This window comes from Lutra lutra, chromosome 16, assembly GCF_902655055.1.
Source record: "Lutra lutra chromosome 16, mLutLut1.2, whole genome shotgun sequence".
NCBI lineage: Eukaryota > Metazoa > Chordata > Mammalia > Carnivora > Mustelidae > Lutra > Lutra lutra.
In genome coordinates this window covers 30,535,610-30,559,145 of record NC_062293.1, presented here as the reverse complement: position 1 = coordinate 30,559,145, position 23,536 = coordinate 30,535,610, and the positions used below count along the sequence as shown (strand labels likewise).

At 41.1% G+C, this 23,536-nt stretch overlaps 1 protein-coding gene and 1 pseudogene across 6 annotated transcripts in view; one reads left to right on the top strand and one right to left on the bottom strand.

The window, feature by feature from the left end:
• Positions 1 to 23,536, bottom strand: part of PCTP (phosphatidylcholine transfer protein) — a 105,422-nt gene that overhangs the window by 17,851 nt on the left and 64,035 nt on the right. For 3 of the 6 annotated variants that reach the window (XM_047707437.1, XM_047707439.1, XM_047707438.1), the window contains exon 1: positions 6,857 to 7,036. The exons of 1 other annotated variant lie outside the window; for it this stretch is intronic. In XM_047707437.1, coding sequence (XP_047563393.1) covers positions 6,857 to 6,997 — 141 coding nt within the window. In that variant the 5' untranslated portion in view covers positions 6,998 to 7,036. 2 more of the 6 variants (XM_047707442.1, XM_047707440.1) reach the window with 2 other exon arrangements.
• On the top strand, positions 2,189 to 6,755 carry LOC125087482 (probable ribosome biogenesis protein RLP24; annotated as a pseudogene).

Genomic DNA, 23,536 nt, shown 5'->3' with positions numbered 1-23,536 from the left:
GGACTACCCAAGCCCCAACCCAGATCAATTAAACCTGGGATCCAGGATGGGGTGATCATGTCTTTATAGCTTCCTGGGTGATTCTAATGTGCGTGAGCTTTGACAAACACTATCTGGTACGTTTCTGCTCCAGAAAGTTGCATGATGCCATCTCCCACTTCCTTCCTATCTCCACTCAAATGTTAACCTCTGCAGAGGAGCTCTCCAGATTCCCTTATCTTAAACACATCACATCACCCACAGCTACCACTGTCACACCACCTCTCTATCCCTTCATCCCAGTTTACTTTATTCATAGCATTTTTCACCCAACATTTCATTATATACCATGCGTTTATTCTCATCAGTGAGTGTCATTCGTTCAAACAGTGGGTGCGTCTTCCTGTTCACTGCTTATCCCCAGTGCCTGTGAGGGATGGGAGGCATCTGATGAACATTCTCTGAATGAAAAGAAGAATGATAGTAGACATAATGGGGATTTTAACCCAGGACAAGCTGCTTCCAAAACCCATGTTCTTCCCATAATACCACATGGCAGCTTTGGGCTGGTTTCCCCCAGTCTCCAGAAAGTAGTTCTTGCCTTGAACCAAGATGTAAATCTGGTGTTGAGCTTACCAAAGCAGGCTGGTTCGTGTCTAGTTATCAGTCACAAGGTCTCGTGCTGCTCATTTCACAACTCTGGGTCTTATTTCTAACTATAAAATAGGTAAATAAGCTTGTCCCTACCTACTTTCCAGATTGGTTTACAGGGATAAAGGAAACTTACACGTGACAGCATTAAATTAAATCACCATGTAAAGGTAAGTTATTCATATTACCACCTAGGGAGGAGAAAAAGAGAAAAGAGAATGGAAACAGAGCAGGCGAAGGGAGTACAGAAAAGAAGTGAACGGAAAAGATGATGGTGTTGGACAAAATGGTTTCAAAGAAACTTTCAAAGTCCAAAAATTCTGTGATTTAATAGGAAAGGAGGAAATTAAAAAGTATCAAAATACTGTATATCGAAAGTAGCCATCTATCCAAGAACATGATTCAGAATTAGTTATCTACTTTTAAAAAAAGCTATAATCTTTTTTAATTTTAAAATATAATTTAATTGTTACAGTGGAAAACTCAAATGCCTCTATACTTACTTCAACCTTTTCAAAAAATAATAGATCATCATCAGAGCTCACAACGGACCGACATAAATGGCTAAACATGATCCAGATGTAGGCCTGGCTTTATTACAATGGGGATAGTCATCTACAGAATATGGTCCTTGGGGTGCCTGGGTGGCTCAGTCTGTTAAGTGTCTGCCTTTGGCTCAGGTCACGATCCCAGGGTCCTGGGATTGAGCCCTGCATCTGACTCCCTGCTCAGTGGGAGGCGTGCTTCTCCCTCTCCCTCTGCACCTCCCCCACTGCTTGTGCGCGCACTCTCTCTCTGTCTCTCTGTCAAATAAATAAATAAATAAAAATCTTTAAAAAAAAAAAATGCTCCTTACACAAATCATGATAAACACTTTGATAAAGAGGGTCCCTTTTGCATGGGCACTACATGTAAATTTACTCCTGCAAAACTCAAGCAACCCAAGAAGATTTACCAGATTACCCATCTCAGTTTCCCTTTATGGGTCTTACAGATGCCAAGAAAAATTAGAGTAACTAGGGGCGCCTGGGTGGCTCAGCAGGTTATGCCTCTGCCTTCGGCTTGGGTCATGGTCTCAGGGTCCTGGGATCAGGCCCCGCATCGGGCTCTCTGGTAGTGGGGAGCCTGTTTCCCCCTCTCTCTGTCTGCCTCTCTGCCTACTTCTGATCTCTCTCTGTGTCAAATGAATAAATAAAATCTTTAAAAAATATTAGAGTAATTAACAAGAAAATGGGGAAAGACAGGGGGACTCAAGGCACTCATCTCAATAAAGTCAAAATCTTTAGATGGCTCTTTAGAAATAGGATGAATGAAGCAGATATTGATGGGGTTGAGGCAAAAGGCTTAATACAGCATCTTCGAAAGTTAGGGACCCCCTGGTGGCCCTTCAACATTAAGGGGTCCCAGATAAGTCCACTCTGTTTATCCCAGTTGTTGGAAAGCAAAGACTACAGTAAAAAACCTTACCTGGACTCACCTGCACAAATGGTCAGGTAGATTAATCAAGATGAAGATTGACAAAGGGGCCCCCGGTATTCTGGTCTGACCCCCAGCTGGACCTTGGGCCTGAGGACCCAAGGCCATATGCACTCATGTGGGTAAAATGGCTTGGGTGGGTAGAAGAAAAGACATGTAACAGTAACATGAAGAGTGAATTAAACCACTGGCACATAAGACAGATAAAGGGCTTTGGGGCAGATAGGTGCAGGTCTACCCAGAGTGTGGGGCAAGGTGATTTCACTTTTGATAAGGTGTGGTATTCAGATGAAAAGATTTCTTAACTAGAAATTAGAGGGAATTCCTTTCTGGGAGGAAGGTAAAACATGGGAGTCAACCTGGAAAGAAAATGAAGCTTTAAGCAAAGTGGGCCAGGCAGCAAATAATGCTGCTAGAACCCAGTAAGGATTCTAGGAAAGGGCTCATACCCTGACCCAACAGAGCCTCTTGCTATCTTGCATCTTGCTAATACAGATGGAATTCAAAGTGGCCATGGATGGCCCTTCATCCTAGCTGCTGAGGCCCAAGGGCACACCTACTAGAATCCCATGGCCCTTCAAACTTTAGAGCAGTTACCTGGGAGCACCTGTGATTTACATCAGTGTAGCATGACCCCCCCCCCATCTCAGAGCAGGTTGAAATAAGACATATACTATGCTTAGTAGGGGTGGGAGCTATTCTAAAGACCACTGAAATCCTCCCCACCAGAGGGAAGCGGGCTCTACTACGGAAAAATACACAATGAAAACAATACACAGTATGAAGCCAGGCACTGCCTCAGCTCACAGGCACAAAAGCAAAAGAGCACAGGTCCATTGGAGGGGTAAAGAGTAGAGTGGTCTGGGCTAGCTAGAGGACAGGGGATGTGGAGATGAGTCAGGGACATAAAGCTGGAAATGTAAGTTGGACCCAAACTAGTTCAGTACAGTCAACAATTTCTGACAGTACAGCTTACCATTTTTCCAACTTTACAAAATCACAAAAGCAATACGAATTCAGTAGAAACTGTACTTTGAGTTTGGAATTTTGATCTTTCCCAGGGTTAGTGATATGTGGTACAGTATCTTCTCCTGTTGCTGGGCAGGGGCTGTGAGCCACAGGGTCGACAACTGATAGAACTGTTCTGCACCCATACGATCATTGTTTCTCACTTTCAGTACACTATTCAATAAATTACATGATACTCAACACTTCAGTATAAAATGGGTTTTGTGTTAGATGTTTTAGCCCAACTGTAGGTTAATGAAAGCCTTCTGAGCACACTGAGGATCAGCTAGGCTAAGCTATGATGTTTAGTAGGGGAAGTATATCAAATGCATTTTTGACTTAAGATATTTTCAACTTATGATGAGATTATCAGGATGTAAACCCATCATAAGGTGAGAAAGATCTATATGGCCTACATGGCATTTGCCTTCTTTCAGAGAGGGAGAGCAGGAAGGAGCCTATTTATAGCACAGGCCTGGAAGTGGACAGCTGAGCTCTGATTCCAATTCAAACCCTCAGCAATCAACCTCTCCACATACTCCTTTTCATATAGGTAAAAAAAGGTAATAATTACAGTATCTGACATTAAGGCTGACGTGAGGCTACTAGGTATCTATTCACAGGATACAAAGTGCTGACTGGAAGAGGCACATGCAGCCCAATATCTACGGCAGCATTATCAACATAGCCAAAATATGGAAAGAGTCCAAATGTCCATGGACTGATGAATGGACAAAGAAGATGTGGTAAATATACACAAAGAACTATTACTCTGCCATCAAAAAGAATGAAATCTTGGAGAGGTGTCATTTCTGTTCAGGCCCTATTTACTCCAGCCATGGCATGATGTTTGTTCACAACGACTGCAAGGTGTTCAGATTCTGTAAATCCAAGTGTCATAAAAACTTTAAAAAGAAGCAGAATCCTCGCAAGTTCAGGTGGACTAAAGCATTCCGTAAAGCAGCTGGTAAAGAGCTTACAGTGGATAATTCATTTGAATTTGAAAAACGTGAAATGAACCTGTCAAATACCAGCGAGAGCTGTGGAATAAAACTACTGTTGCAATGAAGAGAGTTGAAGAGATCAAACAGAAGCACCAAGCTAAATTTATAATGAACGGATTAAAGAAAAATAAAGAATTAGAGAAAGTTCAGGATATCAAAGAAGTCAAGCAAAACACTCATCTGGGACCCTCCTGCAGGCAAAGAAAAGCACCTGGAAGAAAAAATGGTGCAGAAATTACAACAGGATGTGGACATGGAAGATGTTTTTTTAAAAATCTCACTAACTCCTTCTATAAGCACTTTTGAAAATCTCCTTAGGAGACTAAGAACTTCTAAATCATCAATTTATATCTTAAGTAAGGTCACGCAAATGAAAGGTAATTAAAAACACGTCTCTCCGACGTGGATGGAACTAGAGGGTATTATGCTGAGCGAAATAAGTCAATCGGAGAAAGACGACTATCATATGATCTCCCTGATATGAGGAAGTGGAGATGCAATGGGGGGATTGGGGGGCAGGAAAAGAATAAATGAAACAAGATGGGATTAGGAGGGAGACAAACCATAAGAGACTCTTAATCTCACAAAACAAACTGAGGGTTGCTGGGGGGGAGGGGGGTACCGAGAGGGGGGTGGGGTTATGGACATTGGTGAGGGTATGTGCTATGACAAGTGCTGTGAAGTGTGTAAACCAGGTGATTCACAGACCTGTACCCCTGGGGCTAATAATACATTATGTGTTTAAAAAAATTTTTTTTAATTATATTAAAAAAACACGTCTCTCCTACATTGCTGTCATTATGGATGTTAGACTGCATCTCCATTGTTAAACCCACTCAGAGTTGCATTTATGTAAGTCATCAAAATTCTCTTTGTAAATACAAGTGTGGACATAAAATGGTCCTGCCACTTAGATAGTGGCACTAAGGCAGATTTATGTGAACCAACGACCAAAATTCATGGCTGGCAATATGTAAAATAAATTTTCTTTGCAGTAAAAAAAAAAAAAAAAATGAATGAAATCTTGCCATTTGCAACAATGTGAATGGAACTAGAGTGTATTATGCTAAGCAAAATAAGTTCGAGAAAGACAAATACCATGATTTCATTCACGTAGAATTTAAGAAACAAAAGAGATGAACAAAGGGAAAGGCAAGGAAAAATAAAAACAGAGAGGGTGGTAAACAATAAGAGAGTCTGTTGAGAGACTGGGGCTACTGGAGGGAGGTAGGTAGGATAGGCTACATGGGTGATGGAGGGTACTCACTAGGATGAGCACTGGGTGTTGAATGTGAGGAATAAATTACTAAATTGTACTCCTGAAACCAATACTACAGTATATTCAAGTTAACTAACTTGAATTTAAATAAAATAAAAATTAAAAAAAAAAAGACTGACGTGGAGAGTAGGTCAATACCTATAAAGCACTTAAGCACTTCCTGGAACATAAGAAAGCCTGCAATGTGTGAGCTATTACACTAGATATTCTTAGCATTAATTCTGCAACCAACAGTGCCTCTGAAAGCAGAGTGGTTAAGACCACAGGTTTTCCTTCAGGTGATTGAGCAGACTGTAACATGTAGGAGGGAAGGGATCAGAGAGGTGGAAGGCCAGGAAACTAGTTAAAGAGGTCACGGCAATTCTAGGTGAGAGGTAGCATCCGAAGCGGCAGCCACAAAGGAAAGAAGAGGGAAGGGAAGTGGGCCAGTTATCAGAATGTCTGAGCAGTCACATTGACAAAACCTGGCAAATGCCTGAATGTGGGTGGTAAGGAAAATGAAATAGAATAAAGGATTTTGTCTGAAAAGATGTCCATTTTTGGACTGAACGACTGAAATTACACTTAGTAATTAATTCTCCCTGCTCTGGGTTGTGAGCTTGTTCATCTTGTACACCCTGTGGCTCTGCTACACACCCACTCAGAATGCCTCCTTACTTCTCAGCCTTGATTTCACTTACCCTGCCTAAAGGCGACTTTTTAACCCGTGCGTTATGCAGCTGCTATCACAGGGTAACTGATAACAGATCTCAGGTGCACTGCAATCTTTCCACCTGGATAGCTTGCTACCTAGTTTCAAGGCTAGCTACCTGGTTTCAAAGGCCTCTGGGAGCACCTGGCGACTTGCTTAATAACCAACTCCATTCCTCCTGCCCTTTAAATTAAACTTTCTCCCTAAAGCTTCAGACGAACATATTAAGTGCATCTTGCAAAGATGCGGCAGCCGTGAACAGAAACAAGCCACTAAAATGGGAGATGACAGTGGCTTCCTTCCCAGGCACGCTGCTCGGCACTCACACTATCATCCTGCATACCCACCCAGTCTCCGAGAAGTCCAACCTCCTTGCCACCTATATGCAAACCCTAAGGTTTTCCACACACACACACACACACACACACACACACACACACACACACACACCAGTGGCACCCACCCGGGAGGGGTATCTACGTCCCTTGCAGGAAAGTGCATGGGGCCAAGACTCAGGAAATCCACGTTTTAACTCCACGCTTAACTTCCAGAGGACCACTCCCCCTCGACCCTCAGACCTGAGGTTGAATTGGATGCCCTCCCAGCGGCAGGGGGCAGTCAGCTGCAGGCACTGCCCCCTATGTTCGCTCTTCCCAGCTCCGCGTGACCAACTCAGGTCCTGACTTCCGCGGCCTCAACCCCACACTCCCCGGGAAGCGTGCCCCTGGTGAGCGACAATCCAGGCTCCTCCAGCAGGCCAGGTGCTACCTCGTCCAGCCGCCTGTAGATTTTGAAACCTTCGTGCTCCATCAGCAGCTCCCAGTCATTCCCGACCCGCCCGAACTGCTGGAGCTCGTCACAGGCCTTCTGGAACTGCTCATCGGAGAAGCCTCCAAACGCACACTCCATCTTTCCACCGCCCCCGGTTGTCCGCCTGCCGGCGAGGCCACTGACCTTTGGGGTGTGCGTTCGGGGCGGGCCGAGAGGGTGGTCCAGCGTGATTGGCAGGGAACAGAGGCATGACGGGGAGCTAGCAGGACTACGGGGAAGGAGGAACCTAGGGGGAAGCGTGGTCACGGAGGGGCGTGGTCACGGAGGGGCGTGGTCACGGGGGGCGGGCTCAGAGAGGCGGGCGGGGCTGAGCAGGAGACTGCAAGGACCGAAGGGAAGTAAAATCGGAAAAATATTGGACTCGATCGTGAGGGAGGACAGAGGGGCTGGGGAAGTGAGGAAGCCTCTCGACGGAAGGGAAATGAAAGAAACTAATGTCACTTCAGAAACCTCTCCGTAGGGGCGCCTCGGTGGCTCAGTGGGTTAAGCCGCTGCCTTCGGCTCAGGTCATGATCCCAGGTCCTGGGTTCAAGCCCCACGTCAGGCCTTCTGCTCGGCAGGGAGCCTGCTTCCTCCTCTCTCTCTGCCTGCCTCTCTGCCTACTTGTGATTTCTCTCTGTCAAATAAATAAATAAAATCTTAAAAAAAAAAAAAAAACACCTCTCCGTAGCCCATCTCATACTCTTCCCCACCCCCATACCCTCTAAACCTGCTTGGGTGTCCCTCCTTTATCTTCTCTGAAGAAGGTAGGGAAAGTCTCTGAGGTGATGGGTACACTCGAGAGGTGAGATGGACAGAGCAGATATGATTGAAAATCTCAAGCATGCTAGATGCTAGCACGAGTGCTATTCAAGGATCAGATGCTAAAACTGAATGCTCCAAGATCTTTTTGTTCCCTCAGACTCTGGGGTATTACTATATGTCCTACCAGCGCACTGCATTTGGCTTTGGATAAAGTAGGTAGTTTAAATAATATAACACCACATGGGTGCCAATAAATTCTGAAAACTCATGTTTCCTAATCCATAAAATGGGGTAAGAACGGTGCAACCAGTGAGAATTGAGGAGGTGACACTATAACATAAACCCAGAACATGTTTGCCCATGTTTGGGCAACGCCTATCAAAGTAAGTAAATTTCAATAAAAAATTACTCTTATTTTACATTACTATATTGAAATGTTTCTTCTTCTAAACGTAAAGACTTGAAATTGAGGACAAACTATGTTCACGCCAATTTCCAAGAAGAGAAATAAGATCAGATGTGGCAGTACAGATAAGTTTCTCTTTTATTCAACTCAGTGCTGGTTCTGTTTTGTTTTATGAGGATGGGAGGAGGGATGTGGTATTTTCCTAGACTGCATGCACAAGAAATGAGAGACATACTTTCCTAGTGTTTTTAGAATGCCTTTTAAGTTCTCCTTTATATAAACTGTATTAAAACTAAAATGCAATTGCTTGAATAGAGCAATTTCATCAAAACCCATTGGCTATGAACTATTTTCAAATATCTTCAAGGAATCCCACTATAAAGGTGTGCTTTGATGAAGCTGCACCTTTATCACTGTATAACAACAGATTAATAAAAACAACATGAGAGTGTAAATGACACTGTGCAAGATATGAGATATAAGACCAGAAATTCAAATTGCATGCATCAAACATGTTTAAAAGTGTGTTTACCTTCTAGGCTCGGCAAGTCAATACACATATATTTGGATATGCTGAGATCTATACCCATGTTTATTATAGTTAATAAAGGAAAGAATCATATTAGCAAATAGCTTTTATTTGGTGCAACCTCAGAAGTCTAGAAAAGACTTGGAGAGAGGTCTAAATCAGCCTGTTCTCCTTTAGCACTTCCCTATTTTAATAGGCCATCCTGTTTCCTTTGTGAAAACATTCTCTAGAGGAACTTCCAACAACATGACAGCTTGAAGCTCCTGGCCTCAAACATGGAAATTCTGGGCAAAAAATATCACAAATAGTCTTAAATATACAGTTTAACTGAAAATAGAGAGTATACACCAGATTTCAGAAAGGAAAGAGAGAATGAAAGCCAGAGACACAAGCACATTGGATAGCTTTAGAAGGGATTGACTATCCCCCACCCCACATGTCCATGGCTTGTTTCTCAGTGAAGGAACTTTCTTCCTTTAGAGTAATACTCTTGGACCCACTCATTGGCTCCCTCCTTCTCATGAGAAGAGGGGTGATTTATGAGTTTGAAAAAAGGAACTGCCAGGCATGTCTGGATCAAGCCCTTCTGGCTGCTCCTTTCTGGTACCTCTCCATCTGTAGAAAATGTGCATTCTCATCTGTCCTAGGTTATACAGTAAACTCAAGAGTGCAGGTGTGCTACTAGAACTGAGACTTTCCCATGCTGTCTGTGCCTCAAGGGCAAGTCTGGTTATAGGCAGTGTTGTAATTCTTTTGTTGCCTCTCTTCTATAAACTGCTTCATTGTAGTAAAGGTGAAATGCTCATTTCCACTGTCAGACTTCCCCATCTATCTCAGTGGATTCTCTTCAGAAGAGAGGAATAATGTATTTGGAGTTTCCTAAGTTCCAAAAAGAGGCTCCAGGGGTTGGGGCTGGGGTTCTAATACTCACCCAGGGACTTAAGACTGAAGACAAGGCACTGAGCCATAAGTGGTGGGAGGTTGGACGGGGGACTCCTTCATAAAGCCTGAATCCCTTGGGGCTCCTGGGTGGTTCAGCAGGTTAAGCATCCAACTCTTGGTTTCTGCTTGGGTCATGATCTCAGGATCTGAGATCAGACCCCAAGTTGGGCTCTGCAGGCTCAGGGTATGGAGTCTGCCTGAGATTCTCTCTCTCTCCCTCTGCCCCTCCTCTCCTCCCTCGCTCTCTCAAAAGAAAATACAAAATAAACCCAGGATCCTTCAAGATCTGCCCCTTCCACTCCCAGGAAACCAGAAAGTCCCCAGCCTGTACACTGTGGAGGCCTCAAGGAAGCGCATCTTTTTTCTGAAGCCTTAAAAAGAAAGAAATAAAAAGACAAGTGGGAGAAATTAAACCCCAAGTGTATGCCAGAGATGGGACCTAAATTCATGTAACCTGTACTGTATGGGAATCACAAAGAGATAAATTAACACCAAATCTTATCCAGGACCATTGAAACCCCTGGGATCCTGTGGGAATCAGAGCCAGGGACACTTTCACAACTAGGACATATGGAATTACCCGGGAGAAAACAACACCCACAGAAGATGCCTATATAATAAGTGAGTTATGAAGATCTGAGGGAACAACTCTCCACATGAGAGAGTTAGCAGATGTAAAGACAGGACTATCAGACCAAAGAGCTACAGATAACAACAAGCCAATATGAGTAACTTTCTTTCTTTCCTTTCCTTTTTTAAAAAATTTTATTTATTTGAAAGAGAGAGAGAGAGAGAGATCACAAGTAGGCAGAAAGGCAGGCAGAGAGAGGGGGAAGCAGGCTCCCTGCTGAGCAGAGAGCCCGATGCAGGGCTCCATTCCAGGACCCTGAGATCATGACCTGAGCCGAAGGAAGAGGCTTAACCCACTGAGCCACCCACGCGCCCCTGAGTAACTTTCAATATGTCTTTCTGACAACTAAGTAAAGCAAAGAAGGTCTAGAAAAGGAATACTAAGAAAAAGATAAATGAACTTGAAAAAGAAACTTCCGCAAATGAAAAATACAATAGTCACTAAAATTAGAACTTTAAAGATTTATTTATTTATTTATTTGACAGAGAGATCACAAGTAGGCAGAGAGGCAGGCAGAGAGAGGGGGAAGCAGGCTCCCTGCTGGGCAGAGCCTGATGCAATGCAGGGCTCAATCCCAGGACCCTGAGATCATGACCTGAGCTGAAGGCAGAGGCTTTAACTCACTGAGTCACTCAGGCACCCCTAAAATTAGAACTTTAAAAGAGGGGTTGTTCAAGAGAAAGGGATAAGAAGGTGGCAATGAGGCAATTCTCTAGAAAGCAACAGGGAGACAGAAAGACATGGAAAATGTGGGGCATCTGGCTGGCTCAGTCAGAGGTGCATGAAACTCTTCATCTCCTGCTTGTGAGTTCGAACCCCACATTGGATATAGAGATTATTCAAATAAAAACTTAAATAAAATAAAATAAAATCACAATGAGATATGACTATGCACCTATGATCAAAGCATGTATTGGCAAGAATGTGGAAGAAACAGAACTCTCATACACTGTTGGTGGAACAGAAAAGATAGACGCACTTCGGTAAACTGGCAGTTTCTTTAAAAGTTACAGGGCGCCTGTGTGGCTCAGTCAGTTAAGCATCTGACTCTTGATTTCGGCTCAGGCCCTGATCTCAGGGTGGTGAGATCAAGCCCTGCATCGAGCCCCACAGCAGGCTCCACATTCAGCAGGGAGCCTGCTTGAGATTCTCTCTCTCCCTCTCCCTCCACCCTCTTTCTCTCTCTCTAAAATAAATAAATAAATAAATAGATATTTTAAAATAAATAAAGTTAAACATACACCTACCATACAATCTAGCAATCTAGGAATTCCATTCCTAGGCATATACCTAAGAGGACAGAAAAATAGCATTGTTCAAAAATGCCTAGTATACAAATGTTGATAGAGTTTAATCTGTAATAGTCAGAAACTGGGGGTGGGGAAAGCCAGATGTCCTTCAGTGAGTGAACTGTTAAAACACACTGTGAAATATCCATCAGTGACTTAGCAAGAAATAAAATGTTAAATGATTCAAATGTGTGTATATTATTGTGTGTGCATATGTGCATGTAATATTATACATAAATATTACATATATAAAATTATATATGTTATTTATATTATATATAATATATAAAATATAAAATAATATATAAAATATATTTTATATATTATATATATAAATATTGCCCAATCACAGAGTGCACACATCACATCACATTAACTTTCTATCACAGATAGCCCCAAGTTGCTCTCCAGGGAGCCTTAGGGTCTCGTGCGTGGGATGATCACACAGGAAAGACTACTCCAAGTCTTCTTCCCATGTCCACGAGCAGCTCCACAGCTCCCTGTTGCACATGGTTGGTCTTCCCAACAAAGACCTCCAAAGTCTAACCATAATGTCTTGAGATAAGTCTGAATAATTTTAAAACCTAACATTGGCAGAACTCTTAAAAGGTGAGAAATTGGGGCGCCTGGGTGGCTCAGTGGGTTAAGCCTCCGCCTTCAGCTCAGGTCATGATCCCAGGGTCCTGGGATTGAGCCCCGCATCGGGCTCTCTGCTCAGCAGGGAGCCTGCTTCCTCCTCTCTCTCTGCCTGCCTCTCTGCCTGCTTGTGATCTCTGTCTGTCAAATAAATAAAATCTTTAAAATATATATATATATATAATATATTTTATATATATGTAAAATATATAAAAATTATATATAAATTCACAATGGAACATTTTAAGGCTCTTTTCTAGGAAATCAACTGATTAAGAAGACAAAAAATTGGCAAGGATAAAGAAAACATTATTTGCAAACTCTCATCAAATGTTCATTAAAATTGATGATCTTGTAACCCACATATTTTCAACAAACACTAAAGAATACATCATTCTCTGATGACAATGCAAAAGCAAAAGAAAAAAAAAAGAAAAAAATAGCGAATCCCTGCCCCCATATATTTGATAGCCAAACAAACAAAACAAATACATACTTATTCTAGGAACTTAGCTGGCAATTAAGCCTCTGCATCAAATTCCTTTCTGCTTAAAACACCTAAGGAAGGGGGCGCCTGGGTAGCTCAGTGGGTTAAAGCCTCTGCCTTCGGCTCAGGTCATGATCCTGGGGTCCTGGGATGGAGCCCCGCATCATGATCCTGGGGTCCTGGGATTGAGCCCCGCATCCGGCTCTCTGCTCCGCAGGGAGTCTGCTTCCCCCTCCCCTCTCTCTGCCTGCCTCTCAGCCTCCTTGTGATCTCTGTCTGTCAAATAAATAAATAAGTAAATCTTAAAAAAAAAGAAAAGAAAAAAAAACACCTAAGGAAGGGTTCTTGTTTTCAGTCCTTACGCCTGTGTGATATCTTATTCATAGATTAGGATATTTAATTTTTTTAAAAGATTTTATTTAATTTGACAGACAGAAATCACAAGTAGGCAAAGAGGCAGGTGGGGGGTGGGGTGGGAAGCAGGCTCCCCGCTGAACAGAGAGCCCAATGCGGGGCTCAAACCCAGGACCCTGGGATCATGACCTGAGCTGAAGGCAGAGGCTCTAATCCACTGAGCCACCCAGGTGCCTGAATATTTAATGTTTTTTAAAAGACCATTTCTATCAATTTAAACTATAAATCCAATGAAATTTAAACAAAAATCCATTAAGAGAGTTCAAGGAACGTAACACACCAATCCTAAACTTCATAGTAAAGTTACAAGAATCAAGCAATTTGAAAAAGTAGGAAAGCTACTTTTTAAGGTGTGGGGGGGTGGGGAGAAAACTGCCCTATCAGATATAAGGATATATAAAGAAAATACGATAATACTGACAAGGAAAAATAAATAAATAATGAAACAGCTTTTCACCTAGGAAAAAATCCATAGGCATACTGAAACTTAGCATGTGAGAGAAAACAGACAATTTAAAAAATAGTATCAGGGGCACTGTATGGGGACGGGTGGTAGCTACACTTGTGGTGGGCAGAGCATAAGGCAGAGAGTTGTCAAATCACTACATTGTACCCTGGAAACTTATGTAACATTGTGTGTCAACTATACTGCAAACACAAAAAATGGTAAAGAAAAAGTGATATCGGAAAAATGGACTATCTTTATACAAAAATGAAATTCCATTATCATATCACATATAAATGTGAATTACAGATGTATAAAGAACTGATCACATAAGGCAAAATGTTGAAATTTTCAGAAGACAATATAAAAGTAAACCTTTATGACTTAAGGGTTAAGAAAGATTTCTTGGGGCTCCTGGATGGCTCAGTCAGTTAAGTGTCGCTTGATTTTTGCTCAGGTCATGATCTCAGGGTGTAAGAGCGAGCCCCACATTGGGCTCCACACTGAGCATGGATCCTGATTAAGATTCTCTCTCTCTGCCCCTTCCCTTCACCCTCTCTGTTTCTCCCTCTCTCTTATAAAAAAAGTAAATAAATAAATAAATAAAGATTTATTAAAAACATAAAATAGCACAAACCATGAAAGAAAACATTAACTGATCTATATTAGAAAGCAAAAACTCCTGTTCAACTATACATTATAAATAAATCAAAACCCAACACACAGATAATAGAAGACATTTGTTACATAGACAACAAAGGATCAGTATTGATTATATAAATGGAATTCCTATAAATCAATAAGCAAAACCCAAATAAGGCAATTGAAAATATGAACAGGGAAAAAAAAAACAAACAGCGTATAAACACATGGAAAATTGTTTAAGTTCCACAGTAACTAGGGAGATGCAAAACAAATCACACGATTTCATTTCTATTAAATTGTCCAAAACTTAAATAGTAGAAGTTGGTAATATACAAGGAAATGAAAGCTCAGACATAAAATGTTCTAGTTAAAATGTAAACGGCGGGGATGTCTGGGTGGATCAGTTGGTTAAGCATCTTCCTTCAGCTCAGATCATGAACTTGGGGTTCTCGGATCGAGCCCCACAGGTAGGGCTCCCTGCTCAGTGGGGAGTCTGCTTCTCCCTCTCACTCTCCCTCTGCCCTCTCTCTCAAATAAATAACTAAAATCTTTTTAAAAAATAATAAAATGTAAATGGTAGTTTGAAAAACGACTTGGGAAGACCTGTTAAGACTGAGTATCCACATACTTCCTGGCCCCGCAGGAAAGCACACTTCAGAAAGTGTACCTGAGGGGCGCCTGGGTGGCTCAGTGGGTTGAGCCGCTGCCTTCGGCTCAGGTCATGATCCCAGGTCCTGGGTTTGAGCCCCACATCGGGCTTTCTGCTCAGCGGGGAGCCTGCTTCCTCCTCTCTCTCTGCCTGCCTCTCTGCCTACTTGTGATTTCTCTCTGTCAAATAAATAAATAAAATCTTTAAAAAAAAAAAAAGTGTACCTGAGAGAACCACTAATGCTGTGTGAAGACACACATTGTTCTAGTGGCAAAAAAAAAATGGAAACAACATAAAATATTCAACAAACAGAATAAACTGTGATATATTCATTTTATAAATTTTGATATAAAAAAGGAACCTATTTGTATATCATGGATAAATCTTGAAAACACATTTGAATGAAGAAAGCAAAAGCAAATTGAAGAAAGATGTATGGAGTAAGATACTTTGTATTTAAAAGTTTTATTTATTTATTTATTTGAGAGAGAGAGAGAGAGACAGTGAGAGAGAGCATGAGCGAGGAGAAGGTCAGAGGGAGAAGCAGACTCCCCGTGGAGCTGGGAGCCCGATACGGGACTCGATCCCAGGACTCCAGGATCACGACCTGAGCTGAAGGCAGTGCTCAACCAACTGAGCCACCCAGGCACCCGATACTTTGTATTTATAGCGTTTAGTCTGAAAACTTCACAAGTGAATGGGAAGGATTCATGTTAACGTCAAAAGTAGCTGTACCAGTCTTATTTCTTTAAAAAATTATGGTGTGAGTAAGGCGTGATATTAATGTATGTGCTGGGTAGTAGGTTGATGAATGTTATATTATGCTCTGCACTTTTCTATATATTTGAGATTCATGTATTATAAACAAATTAAAGAAATAATTCTAATAAAGATATAATACTATCACTCTCATTAAAAATAGCTGAAGAAAAAGAAAAACACTACTCTGGAATACCATGCAAAATGAATGAGTGAGTGATGAAGGTTCACAAATGCCTAACTTTGCACAGAGAACAAATATAGATTACCTGTTGTGATTGATCAGTGTTGTTGTTGTGTGTGTGTATGTGTGTGTGTGTTTAATTGGGGGACTAATTTACTAGTAAAATCTGCTGGGCATCAAGCAACTGAGAAGAGAATGAACTATAGGGTCTCATGAATAAAACAAATGGGTAAAGATCAGAACTTCTCACTTTCTGTAGGGATATTTTTCACAGGAAGGAACGAATTTGGTTTGTGGATTCCCAAGACAGAGTCATGATCATAAAAGCTAGCTTTGCAATCAAAAGATTGGGGTTCTAGTCACTTTAAGAACCAGGCAGATCACTTTAATTTTTTAAACCTATTTTCTCAACAGTGATATAAAATACCTGTCTCGGGGATTTGCTGAGAGGATTACAAAAATAATACAAATGAAAGCACTATGTAACGTGAAAGAGGACCTTATGGAAATGTATTCTCTCAGTAGTTGTTGATACATTCTATAGCTGAGTTGAATTTAATCTTTCTCGAGAGTGGTCCAAATCAGTTTACTTCTTTTCTATTTAACTTGTACGCTTGAATGTCTGCTCCTACTAAAATGATCAAGAGTTTTGCCTTGCTAGGGCAGTGAGAAGCAGAAGAGGATGATGAGGCTGTTCTGGGCTCCAAAGCTTATAAAATAACATCCTGTAAGTCGCTTAATAATACCTTAATCCTGCTGAGTACTCATTACGAGCCAGAAACTATGCTAAGTGTTTTCTTTTAATCCTTGCAATATCCCCTCTATAATCAGTTCCATTATGATCTCTAGGTTTTACATAAACTAAAGTTTAAAGAAATGAAGTAACTTGTCCAAGGTCACATGGGTAGGTCAAAGGCAGAGTTTAGGCTGGGAGCTGTTTCTATTGGATTTGAGAACCTACTTTCTCATACCTGTGTCACTTACTACCAACACAGGATCTATAGACATGAAACACTGAAAGTAGCTGCTAATTCAGTTATATCTGTAAGGGTTTCCACTCTTAAAAGACTTTTTATGAACTATTCTAGCCATAAAACTATAACATTTAATACCAGAAAAGGATTTAGATATTACCTTCAATTTGTTCTCATTTATGTATTCATGTACTCACTTCTTTGATAAATACTGATTAGTAAATATTTATCAAAGAAGTGAGTACATTAGTAGATAAAAGAATAAATTAAAGGCAATATCTGAATCCTCCTTAAGTATGAGTTGTTGTTGTTTTTTTAAGATTTTATTATTTATCAGAGAGAGAGCACAAGCAGGGAGAAGGGCAGGCAGAGGGAGAAGTGGGCTCCCTGATAAGCAAGGAGTCAGATGCTGGGATCTGACCTGAGCTGAAGGCAGATCCTTAACTGACCGAGCCACCCAGGCGCCCCTAAGCTTTTATGCCCGTAACAGCAATTGTAGGGTACAAAGAAGACGCAAATTTTCATCCTCAGCTTGCCATCCTCATGAACACATGATTAATTTGAGAAATTATTTTATGTATGTATTATATATTACCTAGTCCATCACTTTTACTTTTTGGAACCAGTACCACACTGCATCCGTGACTAGAGCTTTGCAATATAGCTTGAAGTCTGGAACTGTGATGCCTCCAGCTTTGTTTTTCTTTTTCAAGATTGTTTTGGTTATTCAGGGGTCTTCTGTGGCTCCCCTTTTATTTTATAAGGAAGAATGAGAATAAGAGAACAAAGGCATAAAGAGATAATACCTTGCATAACCACTTGGTTATCTGGTGAATCAAACCATGTGGTCACAGACCCACAAAGACTGAAGGTTCCTAGTCCATTTAGCCTGCTAATATAAGGAAAATAAGACATACAAATCAGGTGTTAAGAAAGGTGAGTTTATAGCTTTGTCTTTTGGGACAGATAGTGTATGTGAGCTTTATTAAAACTGACAGTTCAGAAAACCAGGTGTTTGAATTCTGCAAGGGATCACAGAATAAAGTCATCAACCACCTTCCTTCCAATAAAGGGATTCCGGAGATGAACTGGAAGTATTGTATTTCTCAAGCCCTTCCGCTGCCCTGACTAGTCACTGCGGGGGATCGGAGTTCAGCATTAGGGCATTTCAGACAAAAGTTTAGGGTTTCACTTGGGCTCTGGTCCCCAGACTGCACGCTGATACTCATCAGCATAAACACCACTGCCCTTTGTTTTTTGCACACCTGGAGTCCTCTCTCAGGGGACAGATCTCAAGTCTGAGTCAGAAGCCTCTCTGTCTTCCCCCAGAATATAGACTAAATTCTTCGTGAAGTCAGACAACCCAGCTGAGGCCAGTTGCACCCGCAAAGGACTCATTCGGGTCACCTCTCCTTGCCTCCATCTCCCTATGGTGGCATGCCCATCAGATCTGCTTGGAAGTCTGGAAACCTCACACTGATACTGCTTTCTTTCCTTCAAACCTCGTGTACAATTAGTCAATAGTTTTTCCTATTTATAGTTTCCACATAGCTTAGGTTTGTTCACTTCTTTCTATCGGCACTGCCTACTCTCGCCAAAGCCACCATCGCTGTTCCCCTGACTGCCCAGAGCTCCTTCCAACCAGTTGGTAAGAAGTCACCCGCCCCCCAATGGAGAGACAGAGAGCACTGTAATACAATTCTGAGTCCACTGCTCCTGGCACTCCTCTCCTGACAACCTGGCTTCACGTTGCGAAAAACAACTTTCAGAGTTCTTACCCCAGCTTACAGCATCCTGTGCCATCTGACTAAACCTTTCTGGGTGCCCCGTTCCCATCTTCCCCGTTCTCCCCTCTCTGCCTTCCAGCCTTCCGGTTCCCTGGTGTCTGGGGTCAAGCCACATATTTCCTCAGCTTCTCTTAGTCTCAGCCGCCCTCCCCACACTCCTCACTTATTCCCGTCTTTGACTGTTAGCCCTAATCTTTTCTCCATATTCTTCTTCTCCAGCCTCTTTTATGTGCTATCTCAGCCTCTGGCTCCCCCCCACCCCGCCCCGTACAAAATTGATTTCCAGGGGCGCCTGGGTGGCTCAGTCAGTTAAGTGTTTTACTCTTGATTTCAGCTCAGGACATGATCCTATGGGCCTGAGATCGAGCCCCGTGCTGGGCTCCCTGCTAGGCATGGAGCCTGCTTAAGATTCTCTCTCTTCCTCTCACACTGCCCCCCCCCTTCTAAAAAAAATTGATTTCCACCTGTGATTGGACCTGCATCCCAGTGGGGGCAAGAGGAAAACAATAAAAGGTAAACAAATAAATGCTAGTTTATTTCTAGCACTGATCTTGATCTGTAATTAGCTGAGTATCTTTCTCCCCCACCAGAGCATAAGCTCCACATGTCCATCCCTCTCACCACTGTGTCCCCAGTTATTAGCACACAGCCGGTATATAAACATCTGTTGAGTGAATTAATAGAAGAATTCTGTTGCTCTGCTTTCTGATATTCATTATTATGGGATATTCATATATCCAGTATCAGAATATATACACACATTTATATGAGTTGTATGTGTATATATTCTGTTGATCTTCATATATATGTGTGTATAGATGAATACATATATTTGAATATATATGTATAAACTGACCACCATACTAATTCTTTTGTTAGTTCCGTTTTTAAGTTGTTCTCAGTTTTCTACACAGACAATCATATTGCCAGGGAGGAAAAAATGATAAATTCACCATAGCTTTTCCAGGAGCTATACCAATTATTTTCCTATTTCATGTTGTTAAATGGACTGGAACAGTGGTTTTCAAACTACCTGAGGAGATACCTCTGGTTCCATCATGGGAGGGAGGGCAAACCAGCAGGTCGAGTTCCAGTCCTCCATCCCTGCTTCACAATTAAGAGCTAAGCTTTCACTAGTTTTCCTTATTTGAGGTCTGCAAAAAAGTTTACAAGGGGAATTTTAAAGTACGCCTTCACTATTCTTGAGCTTTTAATTTTGATTAATCCTCAAAGTCCTATAAGTATTGACAATTGGCATTTAGTATTAGGGGGATTGGATTGGCTTGTATTTCTCTCTAAAATGCATATTTTAGACTCTTATAAGAGTCTCCGTTCTTATGGAAAGTTCAGTTTGTCTTTTACATTCAAGAGTTTTGCCTGGTTATACCTAGGCATGTGTTCCATTTACTTTCAGTGAACCATTTTTAAACTTCAAACTCAAATATTTATTTAGCTCAAAAATTTCTTCTTCTGTTGCTTTTATTTTTGCTTGTGTTCTCGTGGTTCCAGTTCCTGCTATGGAATTCTTACTTTACACAAACTACATCTTTCAGGCTTATTTCCTATCTTGTTCTCTCATTATTTTCTATTATTTATTATTTCCTGTGAGTCTTGAGGAAACTCTCAAGTTTATCTTCAGCTTCACTAATCGGACTTTTCTCAGTATGACAGAGGATATTCATTCCTTCATTGGGAGTGAACATGGCAAATGTATTTCTTTTTTTCTTTTTTCTTTCTTTTTTTTTTTTTTGGCAAATGTATTTCTAATTTTCACCCAGTCTTTCCAGACCTCTGATTTTTTTCTTGTTTATGCTGTCAACTCTCATTTTGGAGATGAAATATCTTCTTCAGTCTTACTGGGAAAAAGACTTTAAATCTTTCTAAAATGTTCACTCTTTGCCTATGATAAATATATTTTAATACAATTTAGTAGAAAAGGATAAGCAGTAAGTGCAGGAAATGGAAACAGGCAGTAGAAATATTTGACAATACAGTATATTGAGATCTTGGTACTGGTGTATCATTTTTTGTCCCTAATATTAATTATGAAGTATTATCAATTTTTGATTTAGCTTCTGACCTATCTTTATGGACAGTATGGGGCATAAGAGTAAAATTTAAAAAAAAAAAACAGCAATCAGAAAAGCTGAAACCAGACTGAACATGTACTTTATAAATATAGAAAAGTATTATGGGACATCCTTGCAATGGCACACTAAGTAGCCACTTCATGGTCCATTTTATTGACATGGGAAGATGTTTACCATAAATAGTATCAAAAGCAAGTTTGCAAAAATTATATACAGTATAACCCTATCTTTGTAAGAAAAATAACGCACATCTTACATAGAAAAAATAGAATAAAGATACAGCAAATGCTGACAGTACTATTTTTTTTTTCCAAAGATTTTACCTATTCATTTGACAGAGAGAGAGATCACAAGTAGGCAGGGAGGCAGGCAGAGAGAGAGGAAGAAGTAGGCCCTCCACGGAGCAGAGAGCCTGATGCGGGGCTCCATCCCATGACCCTGGGATCATGACCCAAGCGGAAGGCAGAGGCTTTAACCCACTGAGCTACCCCGCGCCCCTGCTGACAGTACTATTGAAGGCAGAGTTTCACATTTGATTTTTTATTTTCTATTTAAATTTATCCCTATTTAGTTTTTACATTGTGACTAAGTTTTCCTGGTATTATTAAAAAGGAAAAAAAGAAGACACCATGATTCTCTGAAATGGTAATTTGCGTGTTAGGACTTCCAGTCCTGGGCTGGGGAAAATTGTGATCCCTCTGTTCAAAACAGTTAAATTTGCTAATGAAATACAGGTCTTCAGTCGGCAGAGGGCGCAGATGAGTCAGAGAAGGAAGTAAGGTGGAAGAGCTAGTGTGTAGCTGGTTTTATGGTTCCATAACCTAAAGGTTATTTTGATATCCTGTTCACTCATGTATCCAAAAATTTTTCAAAAGCATCAAAGACATATAATTTCAGCTTGGCGATCACTTACATTGCAAAATTTTTGACATTTATATTATCTGGAGAGTCAAACATGTACTGCAAGTGGGTAAAGGGAATAAAAATAATTGTCTATTTTATGCCAGGCACTGACACATACTTTATATACTGCCGTCTCCTATGAAAAGTGTGTGTTGATAAATTTCATTCAACATTATAGACAGATTAACACAACCCTGATAAGGTTTTAATTAAAAAAAAAAAAAAAAAAGTCCACAAAGTTTAGAGATACAAAATCTCACAGTTGCAGACCACTTTGTAGTTTATTAAGTGCTTGGAGACTTATAATTTCATTTTACGCAATACCCTGTGAAATAGGTTGTGTTTTTAAAGAGGAAGATACAAACAGGTTAAGTGGTCTGTGGAATGTGGTGGCGGAGTTAGCAGTCCTCCCCACCCACCCCCACCGCCCACATCTGTGAGTCTGGGCATACTGATTCCACTGTGTTGTTTCCCTAGTAATCTAGAAATCTTCGAACATACTTAACACTTTGGCCCCACGGAAGAAACAAATGATATGAGCAATAGTTAACACGAAGGCAAATCAAATAATTTTAGCCCTTTTTTTTTTTAACAGGATTTGACATTATAACTCCCATCTCTGACTCTTGGATTAATTAATCTAGGTCTGGTGGTTTCAGCATGCTCATTTGGAGATGTGCATTCAAAATGTGAAAAAGTAAAATCAACGTGGTGAGATTATATCCTGTTTTGTTTTTTGCCTTCGAGCAACAGTACTCCTTCTTTTAAGAAACAATCTTGGCTGTGGATGATGGTGCTCTTCTTCTCCGCCCCCCCTCCCCGTTTAGCACACCAAAGTTTGAAATCCTGTCAGTCTCTCCCCACCCACTGTACTTGTTTACTTCTCTGAGTCTCCAAGGAAGCACCACTGTGGGTCAGCAATGAGCAATCCTAGACTCTCCAGCCGCAAGAGGCTGCCAAGTTTCTTAGGACATCCATGAGCTCTTCAGGTAAACTAACAGACAGGTGCATTCCTATTGCAAGTTCTCCAAAATTCTAGAATAGAAAACGTTTTAGTGGCTAATGAGTACTGCACATTTTCTCAACAGCTGTCTTCTTACAAACAAATCCTGCTAATCTGCCTAAGAAGATTTTAAAAGAAAGTTGTAAGAAAAAAAATTTGAGGAAAAGAATAGAACTATTTTCAATTTGCATGAAAAGAACTGTCCCTTGGGGGTAGGAAAAAAAAAACCCAAAGCCTTGTTCATCCCTCTAGACCATGTGCTACTGCAGACCTAAATACACAGAGCTCACTATGTTAAAAACACCTGTCTCCTTTTTCAGACGAGAGACATCCCCAAACCCTGTATTGAAAGGAAATTCTTATTTTAAGCTTAAAGAGGGTATCATGAAGTATAGGAAAAGATGGAAAATAAAAATTAGCTGTGATGCATTAAGAAAGCAACAGAATGATTGAGATTGACTTTTTGAAATCGTAAGAAACTGCAAAGAAAATAGTAATGAGTGAGTCCCCAGATCTGTTCAGGCTTCACTGTTCCCAACTTGAAAATGAAAGAGCTAGACTAGATGATTTTCAATCCCCCTCCCCCTGCAGCCTAAAGGATATGTATCTGGCACTTACTGATTCATTTGCGTAGAATTTTACAATTTGTCAGTGCTTTCTGTAGCCTCCATGTTCGGGGCACGAAATGGTTAACGGAAAGCCCTAGCCAGCAACTGCTGGAGGGGAGCTGGTGGTGACAGAGTCCACATTTCCCTGCGAAGGGGTCCTTCTCAGCTGAACTCAGTCTGGAAACTAATTCCTCTGCTCAAAGAAGAGAGCAAGATATATAAACCAGCCCAGCACAGTGCTGGGAGAACACAGAAGCCACACTGATGGAATGCCCAGAATATAAAAGGAAGTCATAAAGTAAGTAAACAGAGAGAGAGAAGTCCTTCTTGAAGATAATGAAATAACCGGAGAGGCATTTCATAGGGTGAATTGGGGGAAGGGGGATCATCCTTCAGAGTGAATGAGTCTCCCTACTAATACTGTGAATCCTGAGCATTTGCAGATGCAAAACCTGTTTAATTTCCTACCACTAATATTAAAGGTCAGCATAC